The sequence below is a fragment of the Eulemur rufifrons genome, chromosome 16, assembly GCF_041146395.1.
Source record: "Eulemur rufifrons isolate Redbay chromosome 16, OSU_ERuf_1, whole genome shotgun sequence".
In the NCBI taxonomy this organism is placed as follows: Eukaryota; Metazoa; Chordata; class Mammalia; order Primates; family Lemuridae; genus Eulemur; species Eulemur rufifrons.
In genome coordinates, this window is record NC_090998.1 from 78,637,915 (window position 1) to 78,664,592 (window position 26,678).

General features: G+C 41.2%; 2 protein-coding genes across 9 annotated transcripts in view; both read left to right on the plus strand.

Moving 5' to 3' along the window:
* Positions 1 to 3,154, plus strand: part of MYBPC1 (myosin binding protein C1) — a 79,791-nt gene extending 76,637 nt beyond the window's left edge. For 3 of the 7 annotated variants that reach the window (XM_069491567.1, XM_069491568.1, XM_069491570.1), the window contains 3 exons: positions 162 to 220; positions 1,681 to 1,723; positions 2,882 to 3,154. In XM_069491567.1, the coding sequence (XP_069347668.1) occupies positions 162 to 220; positions 1,681 to 1,704 (83 nt within the window). In that variant the 3' untranslated portion in view covers positions 1,705 to 1,723; positions 2,882 to 3,154. The remainder of the gene's footprint in view (positions 1 to 161; positions 221 to 1,680; positions 1,724 to 2,881) is intronic. The other 4 variants (XM_069491571.1, XM_069491572.1, XM_069491566.1 and 1 more) reach the window with 2 other exon arrangements.
* A 12,909-nt stretch (positions 3,155 to 16,063) lies between these two features.
* The window catches only part of CHPT1 (choline phosphotransferase 1), a 36,027-nt gene continuing 25,412 nt past the window's right edge, over positions 16,064 to 26,678 (plus strand). The window contains exon 1 of one of the 2 annotated variants that reach the window (XM_069489712.1): positions 16,064 to 16,558. In XM_069489712.1, coding sequence (XP_069345813.1) covers positions 16,286 to 16,558 — 273 coding nt within the window. In that variant the 5' untranslated portion in view covers positions 16,064 to 16,285. The remainder of the gene's footprint in view (positions 16,559 to 26,678) is intronic. The other variant, XR_011235702.1, reaches the window with a different exon arrangement.

The following is a 26,678-nucleotide window of genomic DNA, read 5'->3' on the forward strand; positions in this document are numbered from 1 at the left end:
TATTGACAAAAGCTTTTGGTCCTAAAAGTAAAGCTGAAATTGTTTATCATCAGATTGTTATCTGGTAATAGGTAACTTGAATCAAGTTAAGCTGTGAAAAAAAAGGTAAGAATGTCAACTAAGAATCAATAAATACTGGTACAAATATTCTAATTCTGCAGTGATATATCAAGGACTAAATACCCCTGGACAACCAGTCTTCCTGGAGGGGCAGCAACAGGTTTTAAAAGTTCATATCCCACTGGATATTTCTATTTTCCGTTCCATTCCTCTTACATGGAAACGCACTTTGCATGTAAAGCTTGACTTTCTCATTTGCTTTTAATTGTATTTCTTAGCAGCTCATGGCATACAGTGTTTATGCCATGAACAAGGAAGGCCAAATTATTCAAGGATGTTAAGTAATGTAGAAGCTAAGTTTTGTCAGAAAATGAAGTACTGTACCATATGTCCCCAAAAATAAAGCCAGAAAGCTCCCTTTGAAAGTGATCTTATTTTATATAATAAGACTATCACAACTTGGGAATCAATAATATTTCTTTAATATTTTCATTTTTTTAAATGTAGAAAGGTATGTTGTTCTTCCTTTAAGATAGTTTACAGCATAGTTTCCTTAGATCCATGACGAAATTCAGAAAACTGAACATTTTTAATTTGCTAAGTTATACAAAAAAATGTTCTGGACATTTTTGATGGATGATATAAAACTAGATCCAATATTTGGAAGCTTTCATATTTAAGATGTTCCGATCACAAATTCACCAGTAGAATACCTGTAACCCATCTATTTGTTGGACATTTTGTACATTTTTATGAAGACCAAAATTATTTCATACGTTTATAAACTTAAAAGGAGAGAAAATTCTAGACTCCCTTACAAAAATGTATTAAGCATCAAATGATATTCTCATATATGTATGAGTCACCCCCATTTTGGGGAACAAATGAAGAGTTCCTTGGGGCTGGGGAACTCTAATGATTACGTAAACTCTAATGATGTAGAGCTATGCCTGAGTTTACAATATTTGCTTTCCGTATTTCCAGAGATAATATCAGCTTTCAAAGGAGGAGAAAATTCTTAAAGTTTTGTAGTTCTTAAAGTTCTTAAAGTTTTGTAGATTATACATATAGTAGCTTTGTAGCCTGAGTTTAAGTCATGTGGCTTTTTAGATGAGTCATATATATATATTCAGTTTGTAATACAATATTGTAGAATACACTAGTCTAATATTTATACTTGATAATTTCGCCTTTTAGAATTTCAACATATATATATGTACACTAACACTTTGTCTATTGTCAAAGTTTTTCTTTTGTTGAAAAACACAATATATATATGTTGTAGAGTTTTTGTTTTTGTTTTAAGCTAATGGTTTGGAAGCTCTTACCATAAATATTCACTATTCAACCAGATTGTCTTTGCCACCAACTCAGGCAAAGTAGTTGTGCCTATTAATAAATGTTTTACATATTAATGATCCTTTTGAAGTGACTGGATCCCCACCCTTCATTTCATGTGCTTTTATTTTCCTACATCTTTCACAAGACTAAGGATTAATGACATCACCTCATCATAATCGTGACCATAATTTCATCCAACAAATACTCAACTTTGGTGTTAGCACTTTATTAATGCTCACAACTTCTCTCTCTCTCTCTCTCTTTCTCTCTTTTCCTTAGTCGTTGCACAGTAAGGATTTTTGAATGTATATTGTCATCTAAGGTAAGCTTTCATATGGTTTTGGCATATGAAGCTTATGACTCTCATAAGCCATACCAAGCCTGTGGAGTATGGCATGATTTTCATTACATAATCCAATGAAAATAGACTCTTTAAAATCGCTAACTTTGTAGTTTTAATTTGTATTTCAGTATCTTGACATTAACAGCTAGTACTTATTCATCAGCAATCTCCTGTTGACATGAAGCGAGTTGTTTGAATGCAGTAGAGCATGAGCCAAAGCATTTAATGTAGATGAAAATGAGTGATACCCAAGCATTCTGGATTCTTTGCATCAAGGAATGGACATGTACATAAGTGGCATCATTTCTACCAATATGTGACTTGAGTTGGTTTTTTAAAAGGAGAATGACTTTCTCAAATTTGCATTAAAGGAGTTTTAAGAATGTTCAAATGGCATGCTGTTTTGTCTGGACGTGAATTTATTAGCAAGTAGTGAAGCACTTCACTAAAGGACCATGAATTTTTGTGGTTTCATGGATTCTCTCTTGAAGGGTACTTTTATTTTCTAAATATAATTCAGAAACTCAGAAGGTAGGTATGGAACATTAGCAGGTGTGTCTCTCACCTTCAGAAGATACCAGACTGGTCTTAGTTTTTTTATAATGACAAAATATTTTCAATTTTTGCCCTTTTGACAAGGTATAAATGGCCAAAATTACAGGGAGTAGTTTTTTTCTTTTCCAATGTGCTTGAATAAGAATGTCGTGTGCTTAATTAAAAAGCACATTAACAAACTAGAAACAGATCTTCCCGCTGATCCATAACATGGTCTGAGTTTATTGTGCCGTTCAGTCAGATCATTTAAATCATCCACAAGGAATCAGAAAACCTCTCAAAGAGCAATAAATACTTTCTAACTATTTAGGAATTTCAACCAAGATTGAACAATAGTAGAGGGAAAAAAAACTGCCATGGGTCTGCTGGGAACTTGCTTTTCCCTCTAGAGGCCAAGTGTTTTAAATTCTAAACGTACTAAAACCAGAAAAGATTGCCAAGTAGGGACTGAATGAATCTTTGTAACTAACAGGAACGTAATTAGTCACATTTTCAGGCAGCTAGTCAAGAAGTATTATTATTTCAGCGATTTTTCACTTAGGCGGGTTTTGACTTGTCCCTTTTCCTTTTTGTCCTCTCCAGGTGGCCTCTCCTTCTGCAGGCTCCTCTTGCAAGGTGTGCCTCCGAATATAATTGATTCCTATTTGCGAGACTTGCACTCAAGCGATCCTGAGGAATACTGAGGGCACTGCCTCTCTGCACTCCGCTGCTTTGAAATCTGGTTGCAATGAGAAAGCATTTTCCGTTTTCCCACCAGGCCCCCAAGTGTGATCATTTTCTTTCCTCCTAATGTTGAAGAGAAAAAAAAAAAAATGTTTGCACAGATTGCTTAATTAAAAATTGCAAAAACAATCTTATTTGAAGTCAGCACTTTAGTCGTTATTGTCTATGCTTGGTCACTGTGCTTTACAAAAAAAACAAGCTGTAGAATAAGCAAAAGCAGATATTTTAGTTGAAAATAGTTGGCTGTAAATGCTTTTTTTTCCCCCAGAGTAAAAAACATGATACACACCACGATTGAATCTTAAAAACCCGTCTTTCTCTTGATCTAACAGATTTTCCTATGCAAAGCAGAGTTGTTTATTTCACGCGGGCCTGCTTAACACCAGGAGCTGTGCCTCCTTTTCCCATTTGAATTCAGTAAAATATTTCTTAAAGTTTAACTTTCAAACAAACTTTCTCAGTAGAAGGGAACATGTTATTTAGTAAATGGTGCAGTAAATCTGAAGTGTTTATGATGAAATGACACAGTGTTTGTGTGTTTGGGGTTGTGTACTCAGACACAGAACAGATGGAAAAAGGCTGGGAGCCAGGACGATACCGAAATCAGTTTTGGCAGGGCATCCTGGCCAAACCCACCAGTGCTTCCGCCAAAACAGCTGGTTATAGTGATACAGAGGGCTACAGCAGACCACAGAGCAGTTACAGATTTAGGGTTTGCCAATGGTATCCGTGCAATCTGATGGAAACCTTCTTTAGAAATTTAGCAAAGAAACATTTGTACTAGCCCATAATCTTTTAAGCAACTTCCTCTACTCTTCCTGATATTACCAAGTTTCAGTTAAGTGAGCAAAATAGAATTGTAAGATACCACGCCATTATTGTTTATTCCCTCACCTACCCGCTTTTTATTCTTTTTGGTCTTTTGTTGCAGAGGCTAAATATATTGTGACTTTCAGGTGGGCCCAGAGCATCTTTGGATGACATTTAAAAATACCTACCCTGCTTCCTTTCCAGATTAGTACTGAGCAGTTATAGGTGGTCATGGATCTGGATTGATGTTGGGCTAATATAGGGAAGGGTGGATGATCCAGGTACTTGCAGCACATTTGAGAGGAACAAGGGAAAACTCTAGTTTGTGTCCAAATTATTGCAGGAAGTCTGGTTCATCTATAAAGACATGAGACCATATCTCTATGTGCAAACCAAAAAAAAAAAAAAACAATGGCAGCATGGCAAAACCAATCAGTGTGGCCCCTGCAGCCTGGCTGCTGGGTCTGAGCCACAGTGCCCGCAGCTGAGGTGGTCACCTAACTCAAATAAGTGCTCATTGACTGATTTTGCCAGATCATGGTCAAGTTCATTAGGCCATTTACAAACATAGCCTAAAAGTGACTGCAAGCCTGCTTAGAGAATTTTGGTTCCCCACTCATGACTTTTTCTCTCTAATTATATTTCATGCTATTAATAGGTAATGTTACTTTTCTACATATGATCTCCTCTTATTAAGGGTACTCATACCCTGCAAAGTTCCAATAAGAACGAAAAAGTCTATTGTGAAACTACAAAGAGCAAAAAATGCCAGAAGCTGTCACTGCTACTGTTTCCCACAATTTTGTTCTAATTTTGCTGAAATTTCACTCTATTAAATAAAAATTGTATATTATTATAGGAATTTACCAAAAATTCTTGTTGGGAACTAAATATTCACTAAAATGCTTAAAGGATCATATTTATTTAATTTAAAAGAAAGTTTAATGAATATTCTCATCTAAATCAATATAAAAGTAGGAAAAAAACCATTAGTTCTAAGAAACGTTAGAACAAGATAATATGTCCTTAACCTCATGTATTTTTAAACTGAATTCTGAACCACTCTTTGCAGTTCAAAAAATGAGTAATTGAGTGTCTGGCTTGGCACTATGATAGATTCAGCTTGGAACTCAGTGATGACTAAGCTACTTCATGCCTTTATGGAATTTATGATGTATAAGACTAGTACACAAAGGGCAACATATAAACAGGGCAGAATGCTGGTATGAGAACACAATGATTCAGAAGCTAGATAATGTGGTTTATGTATTTGTTATTATCAATGTATATATCATGCTAGAATGGAGTACAGGACATAACCATATTATTAAATACTTTATTTTTCCAAATCAAATATGACTCTGAGCTCCCCACTAGCTGGGGAGATTGACAAATTCTCTCCCCCGACCCCCTGTTTGGGGGATCCTACCTTAGCCTCAGATTCCAGAGTCAATTGGAATCTTTCCTGGTGCCTAGAAAATGGAGAGAAGGAAAGGCCTCTGGTCTTCAGTCTACATGGGAGATGGCAGAAATGCTTGTGGTCTAACCTAGTACGGTCTACTCAAAGGTGACTCTGAAACTTCCCTGACAAGTGTGGATCCGGGGTCTTTCAGCTTTCAAGGCTATGGCTTGGCTATTGGATTAGTCAGGGTTCTCCACAGAAACAGAACCAATAGGAGATGTATATTAATAGATTGATTGATTAGATAGATGGATAGAGAGCTAGGAAAAGATTTATTATAAGGTATTGGTCATGGAATTATGGAGGCTGAGATATCCCATAATTTGCTGTCTACAAAATGGAGACCTAGGAAAACTGGCGGCCGGGCGTGGTGGCTCACGCCTGTAATCCTAGCACTCTGGGAGGCCGAGGTGGGCGGATTGTTTGAGCTCAGGAGTTCGAGACCAGCCTGAGCAAGAGCGAGACCCCACCTCTACTAAAAATAGAAAGAAATTATATGGACAGCTAAAAATATATATAGAAAAAATTAGCCGGGCATGGTGGTGCATGCCTGTAGTCCCAGCTACTCGGGAGGCTGAGACAGGAGGATCGCTTGAGCTCAGGAGTTTGAGGTTGCTGTGAGCTAGGCTGACGCCACGGCACTCACTCTAGCCTGGGCAACAGAGTGAGACTCTGTCTCAAAAAAAAAAAAAAAAAAAGAAAAAAAAAAAAGAAAACTGGCAATGCAGCTGAAGGCCTGAGAACCAGAAAACGACGGTGTACATCATGGCCTGGGTCTGAAGGCCTGAGAACCAGAGAACGACGGTATACATCATAGCTTGGGTCTGAAGGCCTGAGAACCAGAGAACGACGGTGTACATCATGGCCTGGGTCTGAAGGCCTGAGAGCCAGAGAACGACGGTATACATCATAGCTTGGGTCTGAAGGCCTGAGAACCAGAGAACGATGGTGTACATCATGGCCTGGGTCTGAAGGCCTGAGAACCAGAGAACGACGGTGTACATCACAGCCTGGGTCTCAAGGCCTGAGAACCAGAAGCGCTGAGGATGATGCCCACCCACAGTGGGGAGGACCATCTGCTTTACTCAGTCCTCCAATCCAAATGCTCATCTCTTCCGGAAATGCCATCATAGATGCACCCAGAAATGATGTTCAACCAGCTACTGGGGCATCCCACGGTCCAGTTAGGCTGCCACATAAATAAACAGATATATTTATTTATTTATAGCTGATAAATAGCTATCATAGTTATTTGCCTGCTACTTGTAACACATTAAGTGCCACGTGAGTTGTATTTAACTCATGCTAGTTTTGAGTCCAGGGCCTTATGAAACACAGATAACTCACACGTCTCTTCACCTCGGGAGCTGTGTGAACTATTTTTCAAGTTGCATATAACTCATGCACAGAAAACAACAAAAAATAAATTTTTCATTAAATTAGAAAGGATTGTTTTATTTTCAAAGTTTTTAATTGTATTTTCATAATAAAACACCATGGCCCCAAGGAAAATTTTTTCTTTTCTAGTGTGGGAGTCAGTGCGTTAAAAATGTTGTTTGTGAGAGTACTGAACAGTTCTACCCCTCTGTACCAGCCTTAGACTTGGGCAGGAGGAGCCTCTGCACTTTCAACACCGTCACTCTTGCCCTCCTCCAGCCATGTCTCCCTCCTCAAGGCAGGGAGTCCATGGACCCCAAGGGATGGGCCTACTTGGAATCCTCACCAAACTCCCCCTTCTTATAGGCTGCACCCAAGCCCACGTGTAGGGCCTTTTCCCTGGATTCAAACCCCCAAGGGGGCACCATGTGGCCAGTATACTCACCCCAAGCCCAAGCGGTAGCCCAGAGGCACCTGTTTGCCAAAGAGTTGAGATGTGGGAGATGTGACCAGGGCTTGGGCATGAGTCAGGGGCTCCTGAGACCCCTCATGGTGTGGTGTGGGAGGGAGCCAGGGTGGTAAGACCAGGGAGTCCAGAGACTGGCATTGAGCCATGATACTCTGGCAAGAGTCTCTGAAGAATCTACGTATTTGTGTATATGGGCTGTAAAAGTTAGGGGTCAGGCAGCCCCCAGCTGCCTGTGTCTCCTTCCCTGAATCTCCTCCTTCCCCTCCTGCATGCACCCTTCCCACCTTCTCCTCCACCCACCCACCGAGCTCCAGGCCTGACCTTCTGTCTCTTTCACAGAAGTTCCCCTGAATGCAATTCTAGAAATACAAGTTTGGTTTCTCTTTCCTAGGAGTAGGAGTAACATGAGGAATAATAAGACCAGTCTTCTCACCAAGTCCCCATAACATTAATTGATTCTAAATTGAACTCTACGTTTGTTTTATTTCCTTATTTTAGTGGGGTCACTTAATTGCCAACCTAGGACCAAAGATTCAGGTGACTGCTACATGTAGATATTTATGAAATCTTTTGTAATTAAACTTTGATAATTTAGAATGAGCTTGAGAAACAAATCTGCTTCTAGAACAACTGGTTCTCCTGATTCTAAGGGCTGTCATTACCTTCTTAACCTCACGCCATGATCTCTCTGTCCCCAAATGCACTGGCCTGAACAATCGCTGACCTAGCTGAATATTTTTATTCCATCTGAAGTAGATTGCTAGGGGCAAAACACCAGGGAGGTGACAGATGCAGTTAAACACTCCCAGAGAGGGGACTTGGGAGTGGCTTGGGGCACTGGCTGACTCATAAGTCATTAGAGAGCAAAACCTTGCACTCAGGTGCATAATAGATCAGAACTGCTCTTTCTCCCAAGCAAGAGCTTTAGAAAGCATCTTTCTGTTCTTTGCAGATAAGCACGTACACAGCTATCCACAGGCAAGAGATTCCTTCTCTTTTTTACTCTACCTTCACTTTCATTCTACTCTTGGAGCCCAGGAAAACATCTTAAAGATGTTATACACCAATTTCAAAACCTTGGCTTTAATTTTTTTAAGTTAATGAGAAAAATAAAAAAAGAAGTACTGAGGGTTATCGGCAACACTGTGGCTGGGAAAGGGACTGCTATTCAGACTTTGTAAGGCATCCCTCTCGGACAGTTGTGACAAGGGGTAATTGGAAGAGAGCCATGTTTCAAAATAAACCAAAGTTGGTGTGAAGTCATGTGATCATTTGGAAGATTTCAGGCACCAAAGAGCCAAATAAGTATCCGCTGCAGGCTTTGGGATGCAGTGCCATTGGACTGATCATCCCAGCCTCACGACTGAGTGTCCACGGGGGATCATTGTGAATTCAGTCCCCGTTCCTGCCCTGGGAGGTACCACGGAGCAGAGCGGGAGGCACGTGGGGTAATATCAAGAGGAGGGTAATAACCCTCTGTGAGGGTTATTTTCTTATTTATTTCTTCCTTCCTTCTTTTCTTCTTTTTTTCTCTTCCTTCCTTCCTTCCTTTCTTCTTTTCTTTTCTTTCTTTCTTTTGCTTTCTTTTCCCTCCCTCCCTCCCTCCCTTCCTTCCTTTCTTTCTCTCTCTCTTTCCCCTTCCCCGTTGCTTTTGAGACAGGGTCTCACTCTGTCATCTGGGCTAGAGTGCAGTAGCATCATCATAGCTCACAACAATCTCAAACTCCTGGCTCAAGAAATCCTCCTGCCTCAGCCTCCCTAGTAGCTGGGACTACAGGTGCGTGTCACCATGACTGGCTAATTTTTCTATTTTTTTGTAGAGATGGGGTCTTGCTATGTTGCCCAGGCCTCTCCTGAACTCCTGGCCTCAAGTAATCCTCCAGCCTTGGGCTCCCAAAGTTCTGGGATTACAGGCATGAGCCACTGAGCCTGGCCTATGAAGATCATTTTTATGCACTTCTTAATGACCCACTGATGGGGCTCAACATACGTTCGTTAGCAGTAGAAGTAGGAGTTTACTGGGGAGATGAGTTGTTCCCTGGTCCGTCCCTGTTTGTTAAGTCCTCCCAGCAACAAGCATGGATTCTGGCTGCAAGTCTGTCCTCAGTGACTCCACTCCCTCAGGAAGGTAAGCAAGAGCGGACAGAGGAGGAGGGTAGGACACGAGGGGGCTCAGGGAAGGCCACGACCAAAGAGCAACATGGAGTAGGAGGGAGTGGGGAGGAGGAGAAGACACTCCTATTTATACAGAGGGAAGGGCAGTCCAGAGCAGCGAGACATTAAGAAAGCCAAGAAATAACCCTCCCAGCCAAGGAAGGACAGCAAGAGGAAACAGCAATGGGAAAAGCAACAACAAAAAGAACAGCTCTCTATTTATCTGCTTTACAAGCATTATCTTGCAGTGGCAGTCCCAGTTCCTTAACCCTTCCCACACCGCTGCGTTCCTCATGGTGGAAGAAAGGCAGACGGGGCTGGAGGCGGGAAGTGAAGGCACAGCCTGAAGCCCCCGCTGCAGCCCCCGGCTCCTTATTCAGCAAAGGGGATCCACGTGTTCTACTCTACTCCATGACAGATGAGTTTAGTATAAAAACACTGTCGTCTTCCCAGATCTTCAAACAGATGTTTGTTTCTCCAGAATTATTTATTGTCAAGGAGCTATTGTCTCCCAGTCGGGGAAGCACAGCATTCTCTTAGAAAGCTCCATCAACAACCAACAACCAGCATCCTCACCAAGGACCAAAAGGAAGACCTCAGTTACACTGTGGATATCATTATGTAAATGGCATAAAACACATATATATCTTTTAAATATATATAAAATTTGAAACATCTACCTATCTATCTATCCCTTCACAGCCTTAAGCAAAATTGAGGCCAGCTGGTCTTTCTCATCTTTCAAATGCCGTCTGAGTCTCTTTGCTCTTTTTCTACTCAGCCCCGGTCCAAGCCGTGTAAGACGGTGTGCTTCAGCCCTTCATTACTCAAAATGTGCTTCGATGACCAGCAGCATCGGTCACCTGGGAGCTTCTTACAAATGAAAACTCTCAGGACCTGCCCAGATCCACAAATTCAGAATCTGCATTTTAACAGGATCCCGGGTGATTTGTGTCCTCATTCATGTCAGGCCATGCTCCAGCCTCTTGCTGTCTTGTTCTTGGATGGGTATGATGTGGGGCCACTCTCTCTTAATTATCACAGAGGAAAAACATCCTGACAATTATATCCCCTCTAGGTATTCCTGATGACCTGAACATCTAAATGTGACTTAGCCTGTTACTCCTAAAAGCCCTAACTCAAAGGCAGGAGTAACTTGCTCTGGGATTTTCAATTCGAGGAGTGAGTTTCCCTCTAGTGCTCCTCATATCATACCATGGGAAGCATTTTAGAGCAGCAGGATGTGAACTCAGAAAATGATAAAAGTAAAAACTGATTAGAGGATATAAACAGGACCCAATTCTAAGAATTGTGTCGCCAAGGGAAATCTGTTTCCTTAACCCTAAATTGCTTTTGCAATTCCAGATCAAAAGCACAATTATAACATCTCAGGGATTCTATTGTGAAATTTTGTTTTCTGATCTTCTCCAGGAAATTCAGCAATTCTAGAGAGGAGAGCAAAGGTTTCAGTTAATCTATTATTGCACACTGCGTACCTACTCTTGTATTTCGTAAGTTACCATAGTTTCATACAATTTGGACTTTAGAGCTTCAAAGTACAAAACTATAAAAATATAAACCAAAGCAATTAAATGAAATAAAAGCAAGTATTTATGCCACAATACTATATTCATCATAAATTCTCCAGCCTGTAGATCTAAAGCTCAGAATTCTAAATACTTACACAGATAGCTTGATTCCCTGGATGATAAAATTCTATGACGCCACACATCTAGCCAGGTGAGTGATTTCTTAGGATTGCAGCCCATATCTTTTTCCAAAGCAATGAAAGTCAGTGGTTATTTCACACACAGCTGTACCCAATCTGGCTATATGAAACTGTGTAACATTTTGTTGGAAGTTGGCCTAGAGGTTGAGGATGCTGAGGAAGATTTCAAATATGAGTGAAAGTTACACAAAAGAACCAGTAGTAAAACCAAGAACAAGATGTCCTTTCTCCTTTGAGAAAGGGATTCAATTCAGATAAACAATCAAATAAAAAATTTGTGGATGCAAGAGGAAAAATAATAAGAAATCCTGAATCTACTTTCCTTTGATATTAGAATATATTACATGAAGTGGGGAAAATAGACCGGATAGATATGCCTTAGTATGTCTTGAATCAATTTGAAATTTCTAAAGCCAGGCACTGTGGCAGTTGCCTGTAATCCCAGCTACTCAGGAGGCCGAAGGGGGAGGATTGCTTGAGTCCAGGAGTTTGAGGCCAGCCTGGGCAACATAATGAGATGCACATCTCCAAAGCAAACACACAAACAGACAACAATTAAAAAAAAAAAGAACCCTCAAAAATGGAAATTTCCAAAAATTCATAAAAAAAAAGCACAGGGGAAAATCAACTTAGAGTATGATATGTGTTTAAAAAAATAGTTCTTTTAATTTTTATTACTTCTATTATTTTTAGATTATGAAATAGTTCATATTTGCAAAGTAAAATGCAAATGTTTATGGCACATATAATCTCTATACCTATGTGTATACAGGGAGACATATGGCATAGATAATAATAAAATGAACATGTTACGACTATTCAGTTTAAAAACTGTAGTTGAGACAGCTTGATGGCCCTCCAATACCCACGCTCCTACTTTTCAATAGTAAGAGAAATTTTAGCTGGGCAAATTTGAGTTGGCCAGCAAGAGACTCCATTTGCAGCCTCCCCTGCAGTTAGGTGCAGTAGCCGTGTGACCAGGTTCTGGGCAGTGAGATGAGAGCAGAAGGGATGTGTGCAGTCTTTGGTCATGTCCTTCAAAGGAAGGCAGCATAGCAGTCCCTTTTCTTTTTCTCCTTCCAATTGGTGGGGAGTTGCGGCCAGCCCTTTTTGACCACAAGGACAAGGGCAACATCCTGAAGGTGGTAGATTAAGAAAATAGAAGAAATCCGAGTCCCTGACACCATCGAGCTGCCATACCAGCCCTGGATTACCTACCCAGACATTAGCTGTGGGAAAGACAAATTTTTCTTGTTCAGCCTAGCTGTATCCTAATACAATGACCAATACCTTTGAAGCCTGCCATGTGCCCTCCACAATCACATTTCCCGTCCTCTGTATCAGGAGTAACAACTACCCAGAATTGTATTTATAAATTTTTGCTTGTCTTCATAGTGTGGCCACATGGATACATATTCCTAAATGCAAAGTCTTGCATGTTTTTGAGCTTTATATAAATAAAATCATGCTGTGTGCATTTTTTCCATGACCTGCTGCTACAGACTGAATGGTATTCCCTCCCAAATTCATATGTTGAATCCCTGACCCCCTTTGAGATGGTATTTGGGGAATTACTTAGGTTTAGATGAAGGTGGGGCCCTGATGATGGGATTAGTGCCTTTATAAAAGGAGACACCAGAGATCTTCCCCCTACTGTTTCTCTCTCTGTCTCTGTCTCTCTCTGTCTCTGTGTTTCATTCTCTCTCTCTCTCTCTCTCTCTCTTCACTCCCCCAACTCTCTATCTGCCATGTGAGGATATAGAGGGAAGGTGGCCATCTGCAAGCCAAGAAGAGAGCCCTCCCTGGGGAACCAAATCAGCTGACACCTTGACCTTGGACTTCACAGCTTCCAGAACTGTGAGAAATAAATTCCTGTTGTTTAAGCCAACCAGTCTATGGTATTTTGTTAAGACAGCTCATTCAGACTAATACACCTGCTTTTTTCCCCTCACTCAACACTATGCTTGTGCAATTCATTCATGTTAATAAGTGAATAGTTAGGCATAGCACATATAGTTCATTAATTTTTCATTGCTATATTAAATTTGCTATATAATATTAAATTACTTGAAAATATCACAGTTTATTACCCATTGTATTGTTGGACATCTGAGTTATTTATAGCTTTGGGTTATTATACAAAGGTGCTGTGAATATTCTTATACCTAGCTCTTAGAATACATGAGCAAGAATTTCTCTAGGATTTATTCGTGGATCACAATTGTGGTGTTACAGAATATACATCTGCATCTTCAACTTTACCAGATAATGGCAGATTTTTTTTCAAATGGTTGTATCCATCTACTATCTCTTGCTAATACTTGCATTTAGGTAGGCTACGTGATTAAGTTCTGGCCAATGGAATGTATAATAGTCCCCCCGCCCACCACCACTGCCTTATCTGCAGGGGTATAAAAGCCTAATAGAGACCTGAAACCACAGTTATTCCCAAACCCTATATATACTATGCTTTTTATCTTATAACTAAGATGGCTAATAAGTGACTAGCACATGAGCAGCACATATAGCATGGATATGCTGGACAAAGGAATGATTAATGTCCTGAGCAGGTTGAGGTAAGATGGCACAAGATTTCGTCATGCTATTCAGAACAGTGCACAATTTAAAATTTATAAATTGTTTATTTCTGGAATTTCCATTTAATATTTTTGGACTGCAGTTGACTGTGGGTAACTGAAGCCATGGAAAGTGAAACCATGGAGCAAGGGGGACTACTGTAGGGAAGAGTGTTGTTTGGGACTTTTGAAAAGGCACCCTAGTTTGCTGGCTCAGCTGAACAGTATCTACCTTTTTTCTATCCTCTTCCTCTTTCCTGCTGCTTGAAATGCAAGTAGGATGGCTGGAACTCCAGCAGCCATTCTGAACCACGAGGTGACCTTGTAGATATAAGTTGGAGCAGAAAGACAGAGGAGCTTGAGTTTCTGATGACTATGGAACCACCATACCAGCCCTGGAGTGCCGATTCTAGACTTCTTTTATGCAAGAGAGAAATGAACTTCTACTTTGTTTATGTCACCATGTTTGGGGGGTTTTGTTATAGGTATCTTAACATAAGCCCAGTTGATTGTTTTTGTTTCTTATTGGTTTTTAGGAGTTCCTTATATAATCTGGGCACTATTCATTGTGCATTTTATTTTGGGAGAAATACCTTTTCCCAGTTTATGGCTTGTCATTGTCTTTATGATGTCTTTTGATGTACATTAGAAATTATTTCTAATATAGTTGAATTTATTAATCTGGAAAACGATTTTTCCTTGGATTATTTGTGGCACTGGTACATTAAAAAATAGGTATTTCGAGGTTCACTGCACATAAAGCCAGCATTGTTTAAAGTGGATCTCCCTCATTCTGTTTCCCTTCCTGCATTTGTCAGCATCATTTTTTACAGTAAAGATTAGGAGATACATATTCAATGAATGGCATGGTCTGTAGATACCCTCATGATGCTCTAAAGCAGGGGCTGCCAAGCTTTTCTCTGCAAAGGGCCAGGTGGTAAATACTCCAGGCTTTGTAGGCCACAATGGTCTCTGTCACAACCAAAATCTGCTGCCCTTGTGGCATGAAAGCAGCCAGACTATATGTCATGAATAAACATGGTTTTATTCATGGTACTGAAATTTAAATTTCATATATTTTCACATCACAAAATGTTCTTTTGATTTTTTTCCCAATCATTTAAAAATGTAAAAAACATCCTTAGCTCATGGGCTGTAGGAAAAACAGGTGGTGGGCTGGGTTTGGCCTGCAGGCAGCAAGTTTGTTGAGCCCTGCTCCAAGGTGTTGGGATGAGTTGGGGGGAGGGAGGGGTGGAGTGGGTGGTGGGGCAAAATGCATCTACTGATAGATGCCGCTCAGCATTAAGTATCCCAGAAGCAGTTTTTGGCTTGTTCTATGCCTTAGAAAAGTGCATACAGATTAGAGCCCTGAAGAGCAAGGCAAGTGACAGGCCTATCTCAGGTTGCGCAATAGAACATGTTTATGACAGGATGTTCCAGTTCAAAAGGGCGCATTGTGAGGTAAGGGGCTGCCGAACTACCATTGTGTGGCAAAGTGGCCTGCTCCCAGGTGCAGTGAGAGGACACGTCCGATTCCTGCCCTCTATTCCAGGGAAGAGTGTGTGTAAAAATATCCATCCTTGTTGATATCAAATGCTCTGAAAAATAGGCATTTGGGTTTTGTTAGATCCGGAGCCGAGAGGGAGACACAAGAAGCCTCATGTGTAGCAGAATGCTGTTTATTTTGAGCATCTGGGTGCAGATGGGTGGAGGCGAAAAAGCGTCCACGAGAGAAAAGGGGAGAGCCTTGGGTTTGATAGAGGGTTTTCTCGGGGGGGGGGGGGGGGGAGAGTAAGTTAAGTGGGCCAGAACAGCCGTTTGTAATTGATTCTTTTGCAAACAACCAACTCCTGAGACCCCCGCCCCAGTCACATCCATCCTTCAGCTCTGGCGTGGCTCTGATCAGGAGAGCAAGGGAGGGATAAACTTCGTCTCTATCAGGGAGGAGTGGGAAGGAATACTGGCTGCAGCTGTCCGATTTACAAAGTCCGTGTCTCTCCAGACTCCTGTGGGCTATTGTTTTTACAAGCCTAAGTTTTGCATTAACCACATTCTGTCCTATGCATAGTTTTCGGGTTCCCACCTGGAACAAACCTAACAGGTTTCAGCCATTGGGTCTCCTTGTTAGATAGTGTTTGTGAGCCCTGATTTTTAGTTGCAACACCTTGATCTCTGAACCTGCACTGGGAGTTCTCTAGAGCTAATCACATGGCAGGGCCGCTTTCCTCCGTGGTGGGTGGGAGCCAGGAGAACGGAGTTGTGCCCCCCTCCACCACGAGGTAGAGAAACCAGCTCTGTCACTGTCGGGCCAGCCAGAAGGTTCGTTCAGGGGAGCTTAATCAGATGCCAGAAGCAAGTGCAGGCGACCTTTGGGAAGTCAGCGCCCTTGGGCGCCAGCAGAAAGTTACAGTCCTAACCGCGACCTGGCGGCCTGAGGCGCCCGCCCCGCCCCCCTCGAGGCCCCGCCCCTCCCGCGGGCTGCTCCCGCAACCCCAGCCGCTGGGGGCGGGGGCCCCGGCACCAGGGCGGCCCGGCGTGATCTCCACCTCGGCCGGCCGTGCGGGGCCCCACCGGCCAGTGCCCCCCAGCCGGCGCAGGCCCCGCCGCGAGCCCCGCCCTCCGCTCTCCCCGCCCCGGCGCTCGGCGCTGGCTGCGCTCGTCGCAGCTGCGGGGCCCGCAGGCGGCCATGGCGGCGGGCGCCGGGGCCAGGCCGGCGCCGCGCTGGCTGAAGGCGCTGGGCGAGCCGCTGAGCGCGGCGCAGCTGCGGCGGCTGGAAGAGCACCGCTACAGCGCGGCGGGCGTGTCGCTGCTCGAGCCGCCGCTGCAGCTCTACTGGACCTGGCTGCTCCAGTGGATCCCGCTGTGGATGGCCCCCAACTCCATCACCCTCCTCGGGCTCGCCATCAACCTGCTCACCACGCTCGTGCTCATCTTCTACTGCCCCACGGCCACCGAGGAGGTAGGGCTCGCTCCCTCCCGCCCGCGGCGGCGGCGGCGCAGGGAAGCCTCCAACTGCTGTCCCCAGGAGCCTCTCGTCCCTCGCCCGAGCCCGGCCCCGGTGTGCTGCGGACGGGTCGCTAGAGGTGCCTCCAGGGGCTGGGGAAAAGGGGAGACCCCCGCGCGGCTGAGCCTCCAGGGCGGCGGAGGGCACGGTGCGGGGGCCGTGGCCGTGTCCGCCCCCAGCCTCTCCCGGGCCGCCTAGAGGCTGTCTTGGCACTACCCCAGTCCCATGACCATCCCGAGCCTCCCCGGGCAGCGGAGGGGCTGTCAAGGTCACTGCCCCAGTCCCAAGTCCGCTCAGATCCTCACCGGGGCCACGTCCTGGCGGGAGGACCGCCTGCGGGGCGGGCGCCAACCTGTGGGATGGAGCAGCCGTGGGGTACTGTGCACACTGAGGACTGAACACCCCCATCTCCCTTCTGTGTGGCGCAAGGACCGGTAGCCGGGTTGGCCAAACCCGAAATGTTCTTTGTATACTTTTACAACCGTCCGTTTCTCGAAGGTTGTGCTAGTGATCCTGAAATTACTGGTAGCACTGATCAAAGAGAAGTTACTTTTAAGAGAGAACTTCCTCTTTGCTTCATGGACTTCTTCATGAAAAACAAACTAGGGTATTATCAAGACGATAATTCTTATCACAACCCTAGGGATCCATAAAAACCAACAGATATTATTAGCAATAATTACATTTGACCTATGTGCAAAATAAGAAGGGCAAATAATGCGGGCTTTGGACAACTGTTAATGAGAAGCACTCCTTGGGCTGAGTATAGAGGGATATAGAGCAAAGTTGGGTTCACTCTCATCTGTAGCTTATAGTACATGGGATAAATATTACATGGCACGTTCTGTGCCATTACTTTCTTTCTTTGCCCTCCAAGTAGTGAAGCTCCTTTATAATCATAGTTGAGTATAGGTCCAGTGGAGGGCTAGTGGGAGCTGAGGTTGGATAACAGGAATACAATGGAAATAGTGCATGCCTTCCATTCATGCATCCGTTTTTAAAAAATATTTGATGGAGCCTGCATTTAAATATATCTTGCTATTTGACCAGTATGTTTGTTATATGTTTCTTAGCAGACATTCCCATTGTTATTCACCATTGCTATTCATTAACATGGTGTTTGAAAAAGTAAGCTGCTTTGGTTTTTGGTTTTTGGTTTTTGCTTGCCTGTTTCCAGAATTTTCCAGAGAGTATCCAAAATGAAAAGATACTGAGTTGGAAGTGAAGGACTTGGCTTCTGACTAGCTCTGCTACAACAGAACTTCTGTGTCTGTTTTCCCATGTGTCAAATAGAAAATAATGCCTGCCAAACCAATTTCTCAAGGACGCAGTGAGGATCAAATGATATATACAGATAAATGTAGGGAATTATAATTTGCTCAATAAATTAAAAATATTAGTTAATGCATTAAAAATATTACTGTTATTAAACAATGTCCTGAAAATGCATAAAAAAATTTAGTTTTGATTGGTTTTAAATTCAGCTAACAGCATTAGATGAGGAAACTGAAGGGAAATTAACGGCATCTAGGATCACATAGCTTTACTTGGGGACCAGGATTCCAAGCCAGAAGAGGGGACGGGAGCTTCCTCTGTAGGGTTTTGTCCCTCTCCTGTGGAACTTCTCCATTTTACTTTGGTTATGTGTATCCTTATTGAGCAGGATAAGCTACCACATTTTAAGTTCAGACAGCAATTGCTTATTTGTATAATTTCCATAGCACAGTGCCTTGCATAAAAGCAAATGCTTAGTAAATATTTACTGAATTATTGACTGCATGAATGAAATAACACAGTGTAATCTTGAGAGATGATGTTTTTCAACTCTTACTCAGTTTCAGCTGTTCTTGGATTACTTATCAATTGTTTGGCTTTGGTAATTTTAAGGAGAATAAGCAAATGTTAGGGTGAATGGAGAAAACAAGAACTGAATTGTCTCCTTCTCACTTTGATGAAGCAATTCTATCTGAACACCACTCTATATAGTCCCTGGTCCCCATTCCTTGGCCACCTAATCTTAAACTGGAATCACAGATCCTTCGAGTTTGGAAGGACCTTTGAGCTTAGATAACTCATTGACTGAAATCCAGTTCTAGCTCCAGCCTAGTAGCATTTCCTACTACAAAACACTGCATGCACTTTTTTTTGACTGGTGTAAACTGTAACTCCATTCCCTATTCCTTATCTGATGAAATGTTTTTGTCTTGCCTTCTTGATCTGTGTATATAAATCCATGTCATTGTCTCTGTTAAAGAGAGTATCTATAACAGGTGTCTAGCTTAGGGCAAGGTCAAAGGGCATTGACTAATATTAATACATTTCTTTTGTTTATGATGATAGAAAGTTGAACACAAAAGTGAGTACACCTGAGGAAGCCAGAAAGCCCTTAAGAAATGGTTTATTTTTTAAATAACTCAGATTACAGTCGCCTTTGTACTACGTTGTAAAGAGTTATTTGTTGGGGGAAATAATAGAAAGAAAAGGCAATAACATGTAGATTCCTACTTAGATTATTTTGCATAGGTTTGGTTTCTTTGAGATCTAGTATATTTCCTTTTTTATTACTCTTTTATCTCTTTTTTAATTTTTTAACCAGCTCAATAACTTTTCAAGCTTCATTTATTAGGGTAGGACTCTTGTAAGGGAATGACCTCTCTCATTAAAACAAAATATATGACAAGTCCAGATTGAAGAAGAAACAAACAAAAAAAAACAAAACAAAAACAAACTCCAGACTTATGGGAGATGAAAGTTCTAGAAACAGGGAAGAATTCAGGGTGAGGCAAGAGGAGGCCTCAAAATTAAAGGAGGCACTTGCAGAACCCTGAGAGTGAATGCCTAAAATTCTGCAGCCTTGGTGCCTCCTTGGCTCACCGAGGTCCCAGCCCTGTCTAGAAGGAGCCTCTTTAGGTAAAGTGGAGGTAGCGTCCCTTTGTGGCTTGTCCCTTTGATTCTTAAGGCTTTACTAATGCCTTAATTCCTAAGGAATATGCTATTTCTCCTTTAAAATTCTGGTTCAAGTGTGGATAAAACACAGCATTGTGATGTATAGAAAGGGCTTTAAATCTCACTCCTGGTGCATTTGACTGGGGCATAAGGCTATGACCACCTGGATTTTGAGAAGTTAAAGACCAGAACGGATGCTAAAGCACCCAGGAAGTACAATTAGTGTGGATGATAGATTTGGCCTGGGTTTTTCTCTACAAACCCCTCTCTCGTTCCCCTAAGCACAGTGAAATACTGACATCATCAACAAGAACTCTAGTAAGTGCTAAGGAGGAAGAAAACCTGGAACAAATATAAAAAATATATTTCAAAGTACAGATGTGTCAGGTCATGAGAAAGCCCCTTTAGCCCTGAGTGCTGGTTTAACTGCATTTGTGTGCAAAGTCTGGTTTCCTTTGCCCCAGCTTATAACCCACTTCAATCCTGAAAAAGGGCGGGCTCTTCTCAAATGCTGGTTCTTAAACAGCTGAGGCCAAAGATCTGGATTGAAACCAATAGGCCCCTAGGGCCTTCCTGACTGGCTTGACCACAGCCCCTCCTCTGGAGCCTTTCAGGTGGGAACCCTCCATCTGTAAACAAGGGAGCGCCCTGCCCTTCACAGGCTCCCAGTAAGAAATGTCTTAACCCCATCACAGGTGCATAGTACAGGTTTAGCGCAGTTGCAGGACAGGGGCAGTCAGTCATTTCTAATTGTTATGCTTTCCAGAGTCAGGTTAGCAGTGTATTAGGAACTCCATGAATTCTCTTTTAAACATCATAGAAATATCTGTCTGGGTACAAAGTCCACCAGAAGCATGTCAGCATTACATTTTTCCACATATGCACAATCTGTCTTCTAATTTTCTTTCCTCCTACCTCTTAGAAATACAGTTTCTATTTTTTTTAAAGAAAGAAATCAATTGATGCTTGCATAATTGAAATCTCCTGTTACTAGCTGAGCTAATAGTTATTGGTTATGTAAATCTCTTTTGCATATGTTTCAACTCACCCAAAGCCATTTAAAGGAAAGAGGTATTTTTTAAAGTAAAAAAAATTCACATAATGGACATTGTATAGCTCCAGTATTTTCTAAATTTTAGTTTGGGAAGATTTTTTGTTGGTGTATTACCTATACTAGCTTTTATTTACTATTTTTCTTTATGTCAACTTTAAATCAACCTCCTTTTAAAAACTTAAACTCATTCTAAAGCTTAACATCTATAAAATCATAGATTTGATATGCTAGCTATTTTTCAAAATACCTTAAAATAAATACTTAAATATTAAAATGAAAAGTGTATCGATGAATCACCTAAAATTATCTGATGTAGTGTCAGTATTAACAATGACAATAATTAACATTTACTGAGCTTCCTCCATATGCCAGACACTTTTATAAGTACCTCACATGTATAATACTTCATTTAGTTCTCACAATGGGACTGGAATAGTGATTATTCCCATTTTTCAAATGGAGACACTGAGGCACTGAGAAATTAAGTAACTTGTCCAATTCAGCCAGTAGGTGGCGGAGCAAGGATTTGGGTGCAAGTAAAGTCCAGGGTCCATACTCGTAACTATCTGCAAGAAGATCCCAGGGCAGGTATTCTTCCTTCTGAAAACCATTTCTGTAACCTATTACTTGATAGGAAAAATTTAGATCATTAATTGATTTCATCATCTAGTTATTTAGCTCCTACAGCAGATTTTAAAAACAGAATACATGCCTCACACCCATGTATTCTATGAGAAGATTATATTCTCATATGAAAGGTGGGCCAAATATGAATGAGATCACATAAATCTACAGTTAAAACATACCTTGCAGAACATCTAGTCTAGCATTTTCTTTTACAGAAGACCTAAGAATGTGTTCTGGAAAATAAAATATTTCAAGGTTGTAAGTGAAGTTTGTCCGGTAAGCAGAGATGTGCCCTTCACTTTCTAAGTCTTTTCTTCCTTTTCCTGACGGGTGTCCTCCTTCAAAGATGTATATAAAAAGAGGTCTGATACCCAGGATAAACAATTGATCTACATATGTGTTGTTCTCTTTGATCCAGAGTTAATTTTAATAAGAACAATTACCATATAAGGTCTAGTTCAGATCTCTGGGTGTTTAACTTCCTTCCAAACGACCTGGATAAAGATCGGTGTTTTCATAATACAGATTTAGATTTATGATAAGGGATGTCTGTCTAGGAAGGAGGACTGCCTTAATGGACTCCTGGATTCCTCCTTTTCCTCTGCATTTCAGTCTGGGAGACATCTTACTACATATAAGCTCCTAGAGGAACCCCAATTCTGTAGTCTTTCTAACTGGTTGGTACCATATGCAACCACTGTCAATGATTGGTAGTGTCTAGTTATCTCATAACCAAAGCTCTGTGGCCTTAGTGAGTTCCCAGGAACTCACTTTTCATTTCTCCTATAATTTTCTTGTCCTCTTGTTTTATCTAACAGGGACTCTTTCTTGCAGCAGCATAATGTTGGTGCCGTTTCTCACCACTCTCACTCCAGGCCCAGTGGTTCTCACTGTCCTGGACACCTGCACACCTGACTGCTTGTCCTTACCACTCCGTGCTGCTATTTCTCCTCTACATGCTTTGTGTCTTCTGCTGTGGAAGGCCATGTGATCCACTGACATCCTCCCGCCTGGCTAACTGACCACTTGGGTGACTAAACTCATGGGTCACATCTCTTTCTCTCTCTCCAAAATAATCCTCGATATGTGTTGAAAGAGACTATCTGTATGCCCATATGAAGCCCAATCATTTGAGCAATTAGGGGTTGATTTCCTGGCTGAACTTCCACCTAGACGTCCATTCCCCCAGGAAGTGAAAACTAAGGCTGTCTGAACGCTTCTTGTTTTTCTCAAGTGGGTTTCTGGTTTCCTGCACTGTGCATGCCCCTCCTCAGACACTGTAGGGTGGCCAGAGTGCTTGTAACCCAGAGAGTGGGTTTTCTCTTTAATGCTTTCCCAGAACCTAGAATAGGTACCTAAGGGGTCATTTAGTACTCATTTTTTAGACCACCTTGGGACTTCTCTTGGTCCAAGAGGTCCCTCTCTAAGTCTCTTATTTCTGATCAGGGAACTTGAGTCTACTTTTCTCTTGGACTCTAACAGACTACCATCTGGTATTTGCATCTGTTTCCTTTTTCATGGGTGCCTGGTAACATTTAAACCACTGACCTACCCTCTGCTGGCTTTCTCAGTAATTATAACTAGTTTTCACCTATATATAGTTGAATAATAGAATATCTTTTGGGTTATATTGGCCAAGTAGAAATGTTTCCATCATCTTTCCTTTGATAGCCCCTCCTGTAAACAGATAGAATAAAAGGAAGAAGAAAAATTTACTGTAAACAGATAGAATAAAAGGAAGAAGAAAAATTTAAAGTGAAGTATTAATAAAACCTATTTTCTTAGGAGAATTTTTGAATTTTACAACTGAGGAAAGGTAGTTTACATTTCATATTCTCATATGTTAGAAAGCATCCACATGTCTTTTTTGGATTATCACTTATTTTTTATCAAGTAAGGTGATTATTAAATCTTTATTTATAGGCAAAAGAAGAAAGGGAATTATCACTTTAAGTGGAATAAAATAGAATATCATCATGATTCAATTTCCAGTTATTAATAACTAAATTGATATGGTAGTTTCCTTTAATCTTATAATGTATAGCATCCTATACTTCTACATGATTATGAAAATATGAATTTCCATATAAATAAGGGTTTGAGGTGGAAAACCGTGATTCTGTAAGAATTATCCACTTATTTCTATTTGTTTTCACTATGGATTTAGAGGTCTTAAAGTTGAATGTTGCTATGGTTTGTGTCCCCTGAAAAGTTCATGTGTTGGAAACTTAATCTCCAATGGAACAGTGCTGGGAGGTGGGACTAACAAGAGGTAACTGGGTAATAGATTAATGTTGTTATCACAGAAGTGGTTTGGTTATCATGAGATGGGTTATAAAACAAGTCTGGCCCCTGGTTCCCTTCTCTGTGTCATGTGCTCATTTCCACCTTCCACTATGAGATAACACAGCAAAAGGCCTTCACCAGATGCCAGTGCCATGCTCTTGGCCTTCCCAGGCTCTAGAACCATGAGCCAAATAAATCTTTTCTTTGTAAATTACCCAGTGTCTGGTATTCTGTTATAGCAACAGAAAACAGACTAAGATAACTGTTACTTGAAGAAATGGTAGGCTACAATTATGAAACAATGAGTGACTTATGTACAGTCCCTTCTCTGGGTTAATGTCTTCTTCATTAACTAAAGAAGACAATGTCAGAACTGTGCATTTTTAACTTGTTACTGCCACCTGTGAAACCATTTAAAACCAAGGAAACACCAGAAATAGTGCTATTTATAATAAAGTTATATATAAAGTCCTGAATACTATTGTTATGTAGTTTCTTATATTTGCATGCTTGAGGTACCAATGATGCATGCATGGTACAACAGAAGGCCTATATATTTACAAAGTTTGCTTTAACCCTGAAAAATAAATATTTATAGAAGGCATGTTTTTTAAGTGGAAGAGGTAGGAATATAATGACTGTCCTTTGATTTCTCCCTAGGCGAAGCATAGGTGGAGAAAGAGGCATATCAGGCGGTCGTTGAGGGAGGGGGCACATGAGTGCTTTGCTGAATTGGGTGAGAATGTTTAGGAAGGAAACAGCCATGAGATGGAATCAACTAATAAATAAGGTGGATAAGGGGACCTTGTGGGTGGAATGGAGCTGGAGTATGAAGTTAGGTGGTTGAGAGAGAGGCTGTAAAGAAACTTACCAGTGGGTAGAGAGCTCCTGTTCATTCCATATGTTTTACTTCTAAGATTAGTTTGGCAGTAGCCGGCGGAGCCTAGAGCACATGAGGCCCTGCCTCAAATGCTCCTGTAATACAAATTGAAAATTATTTTTGCGCAAAGACCTTTATTGTCACACTTGGTCCATTAATTCGGGTATATTTGTTGGACATACACTCTATGCCAGGCACTGTGCTGGAGGACCAGTAGTGCAGTGCTAAGCGAGAAAGACACAATCTCTGCCCTGACTCTGCTTCAGTCAGTTCAGCCCTAAAAAATGAAATTTGTTAGGTGAGAAGAAAAGAGGAAGAGAAAAGTTAATTTTGGAGTTTGGGTTTGGGGGTGGGAGGCTTTGATGAGAGAAGGCAAGCGGAAGGCACTAGTGCTGTTTCTCTTTTTGTTTTTGAGTCATGGAGTTGTGGGCAAGGAAGAAGAAAAGTAGATGCCTGCTCTCTCACTAGAGGTCTTGTCTCTCAGTCACTGGCCAGCCCCTTGTCCCTCTGTTTGTGATATGGAAACTAAGATTCTTAAACTCATGAGCTTTTCCCCAGAGAATGCTGAAGGGAATATAGGATTTGTCAGAGCTGCTGTTCACCTCTGGATGTTTTCTGGGAAAGCAAATTATGTGTGAAAATTAAATAAATTAATGGACTACCAGAGTTGCAGTTTCCTTTTTTCCAGTATAAGCTTTATGCCTTTGAGCCTAAGGTAGTAGTGTATGACTTCCAAACTAAGATGTCAGTTTAATTTGTTTGTGCTTCTATATAATAATTCGAGTATTGTCAGAAAGCACTGAGGAGGAAGTTTTAAAATCATGATTCAGTTTTCTCTAATCGTGTAATGAATAATAGAATCCTATAAATAATTCAAGTAAATAGAAAAGCAAAAATTTCCCAAGTACTCAGCTCTTTTACACAGCTCTTTTTCAGCAGTGTAACTGGAAAACAATTTATCAGTGGAGACTTTTTTTTTTTAATGACTAGGGGTTATGATTGATTCTTAGTAATTATTTTGTGTTCTAGAATAAACTTATGCGATAACCTTTCATGAAATCAAATAAAATTCATTGTTAGGGAAGTTATTACTTAAATTATGATATAGCCACATAATTGAATACCATGTAGTCATTAAAAAGAATGATGTAGATCTGTATGTTTGACCTGGAAAGATTTCTATAATATATTGTTAAATTCTGATCTTAAAGATATGTAGATATTATAAAAACTATATAATTAAAAACTCTAAACATTTGAATTTAATATTACCTGCAAAAGTTCTACTATTTAGAATTAAGTTCCTTCTATAGAAGTAGTCTGATATATTGCTTATGACTTTATAACGTACAATCCAAGCCTGATTTTTCCATCCTTACATTTAAAACTTCTGGAAATAAGTTCATGTGAAAACTAGAATTGAATTGGGGTGGCTGTGTAGATCCGCTTCCTTTAAGAGTCTCTGTAATTGTACCCTTTTTGGAAAGACTCCTGGAAGGAAGGTGTTCTGTATGCCCGGCCAAGTAGATCCCAACCTGTTTGCAGAGATAACAAGTTAGAAAAGAAATCAGAAAAAATGCAAACTTCCAGCTGGGAACAGAGGTGATGATTGAAGGGAAAAGAGAAGATAGGTCTGGCTCCCGTGGCCTTGGGAAGACTGGGAAAACTTATAAGGACTTGGGAAGACTTGGAAAAGGAGTGAACGAGATATTGGCAGATCAGAGTACCTTTCTGGGTTTAAAAGAAAGGTGACTTTTTGTGGCTTGCAGCCATTTCCAGTGGTTCACTACCACTTGAAATTGTATTGTGTGAGGGGAAAGTGCTTCTCAGGTTTCCTGGAATAGGTAGTTGGTGAAGAATTCAGGTGAGAAGTTCATCCAGCCTGTGTAGCCTGAGGCGGGATAGATCTCATATCTGAGGCAGGATAGATCTCATATCATAGGGCAAGTCAGAAGACCTGGGTTTGATTTCTGGACCCAGCTTAACTGCTTGCCTTGATGGGAATTATCACCCCTCCTATGTTTCAGTTTCATCTTTAATATAAAGAATGTGATGATAACTGCCCTGTCTCTGTGGATTTCTGTATCAAATAATACATTAAAAATGCCCTTTGTTGTACTACTGTTTAAGATCATATTACCTTTGTAATCTTACCTGTTATAATTACCTGTTCCAGGAACATGGATGCAGTCACTGACTCATGGGAACCTTTCACTTTCAGGCCTCCACCTTGGTTTCTGCTTAGACCTTTTCTGTCTTTTCCTTGTTTAAATTCCCCACGT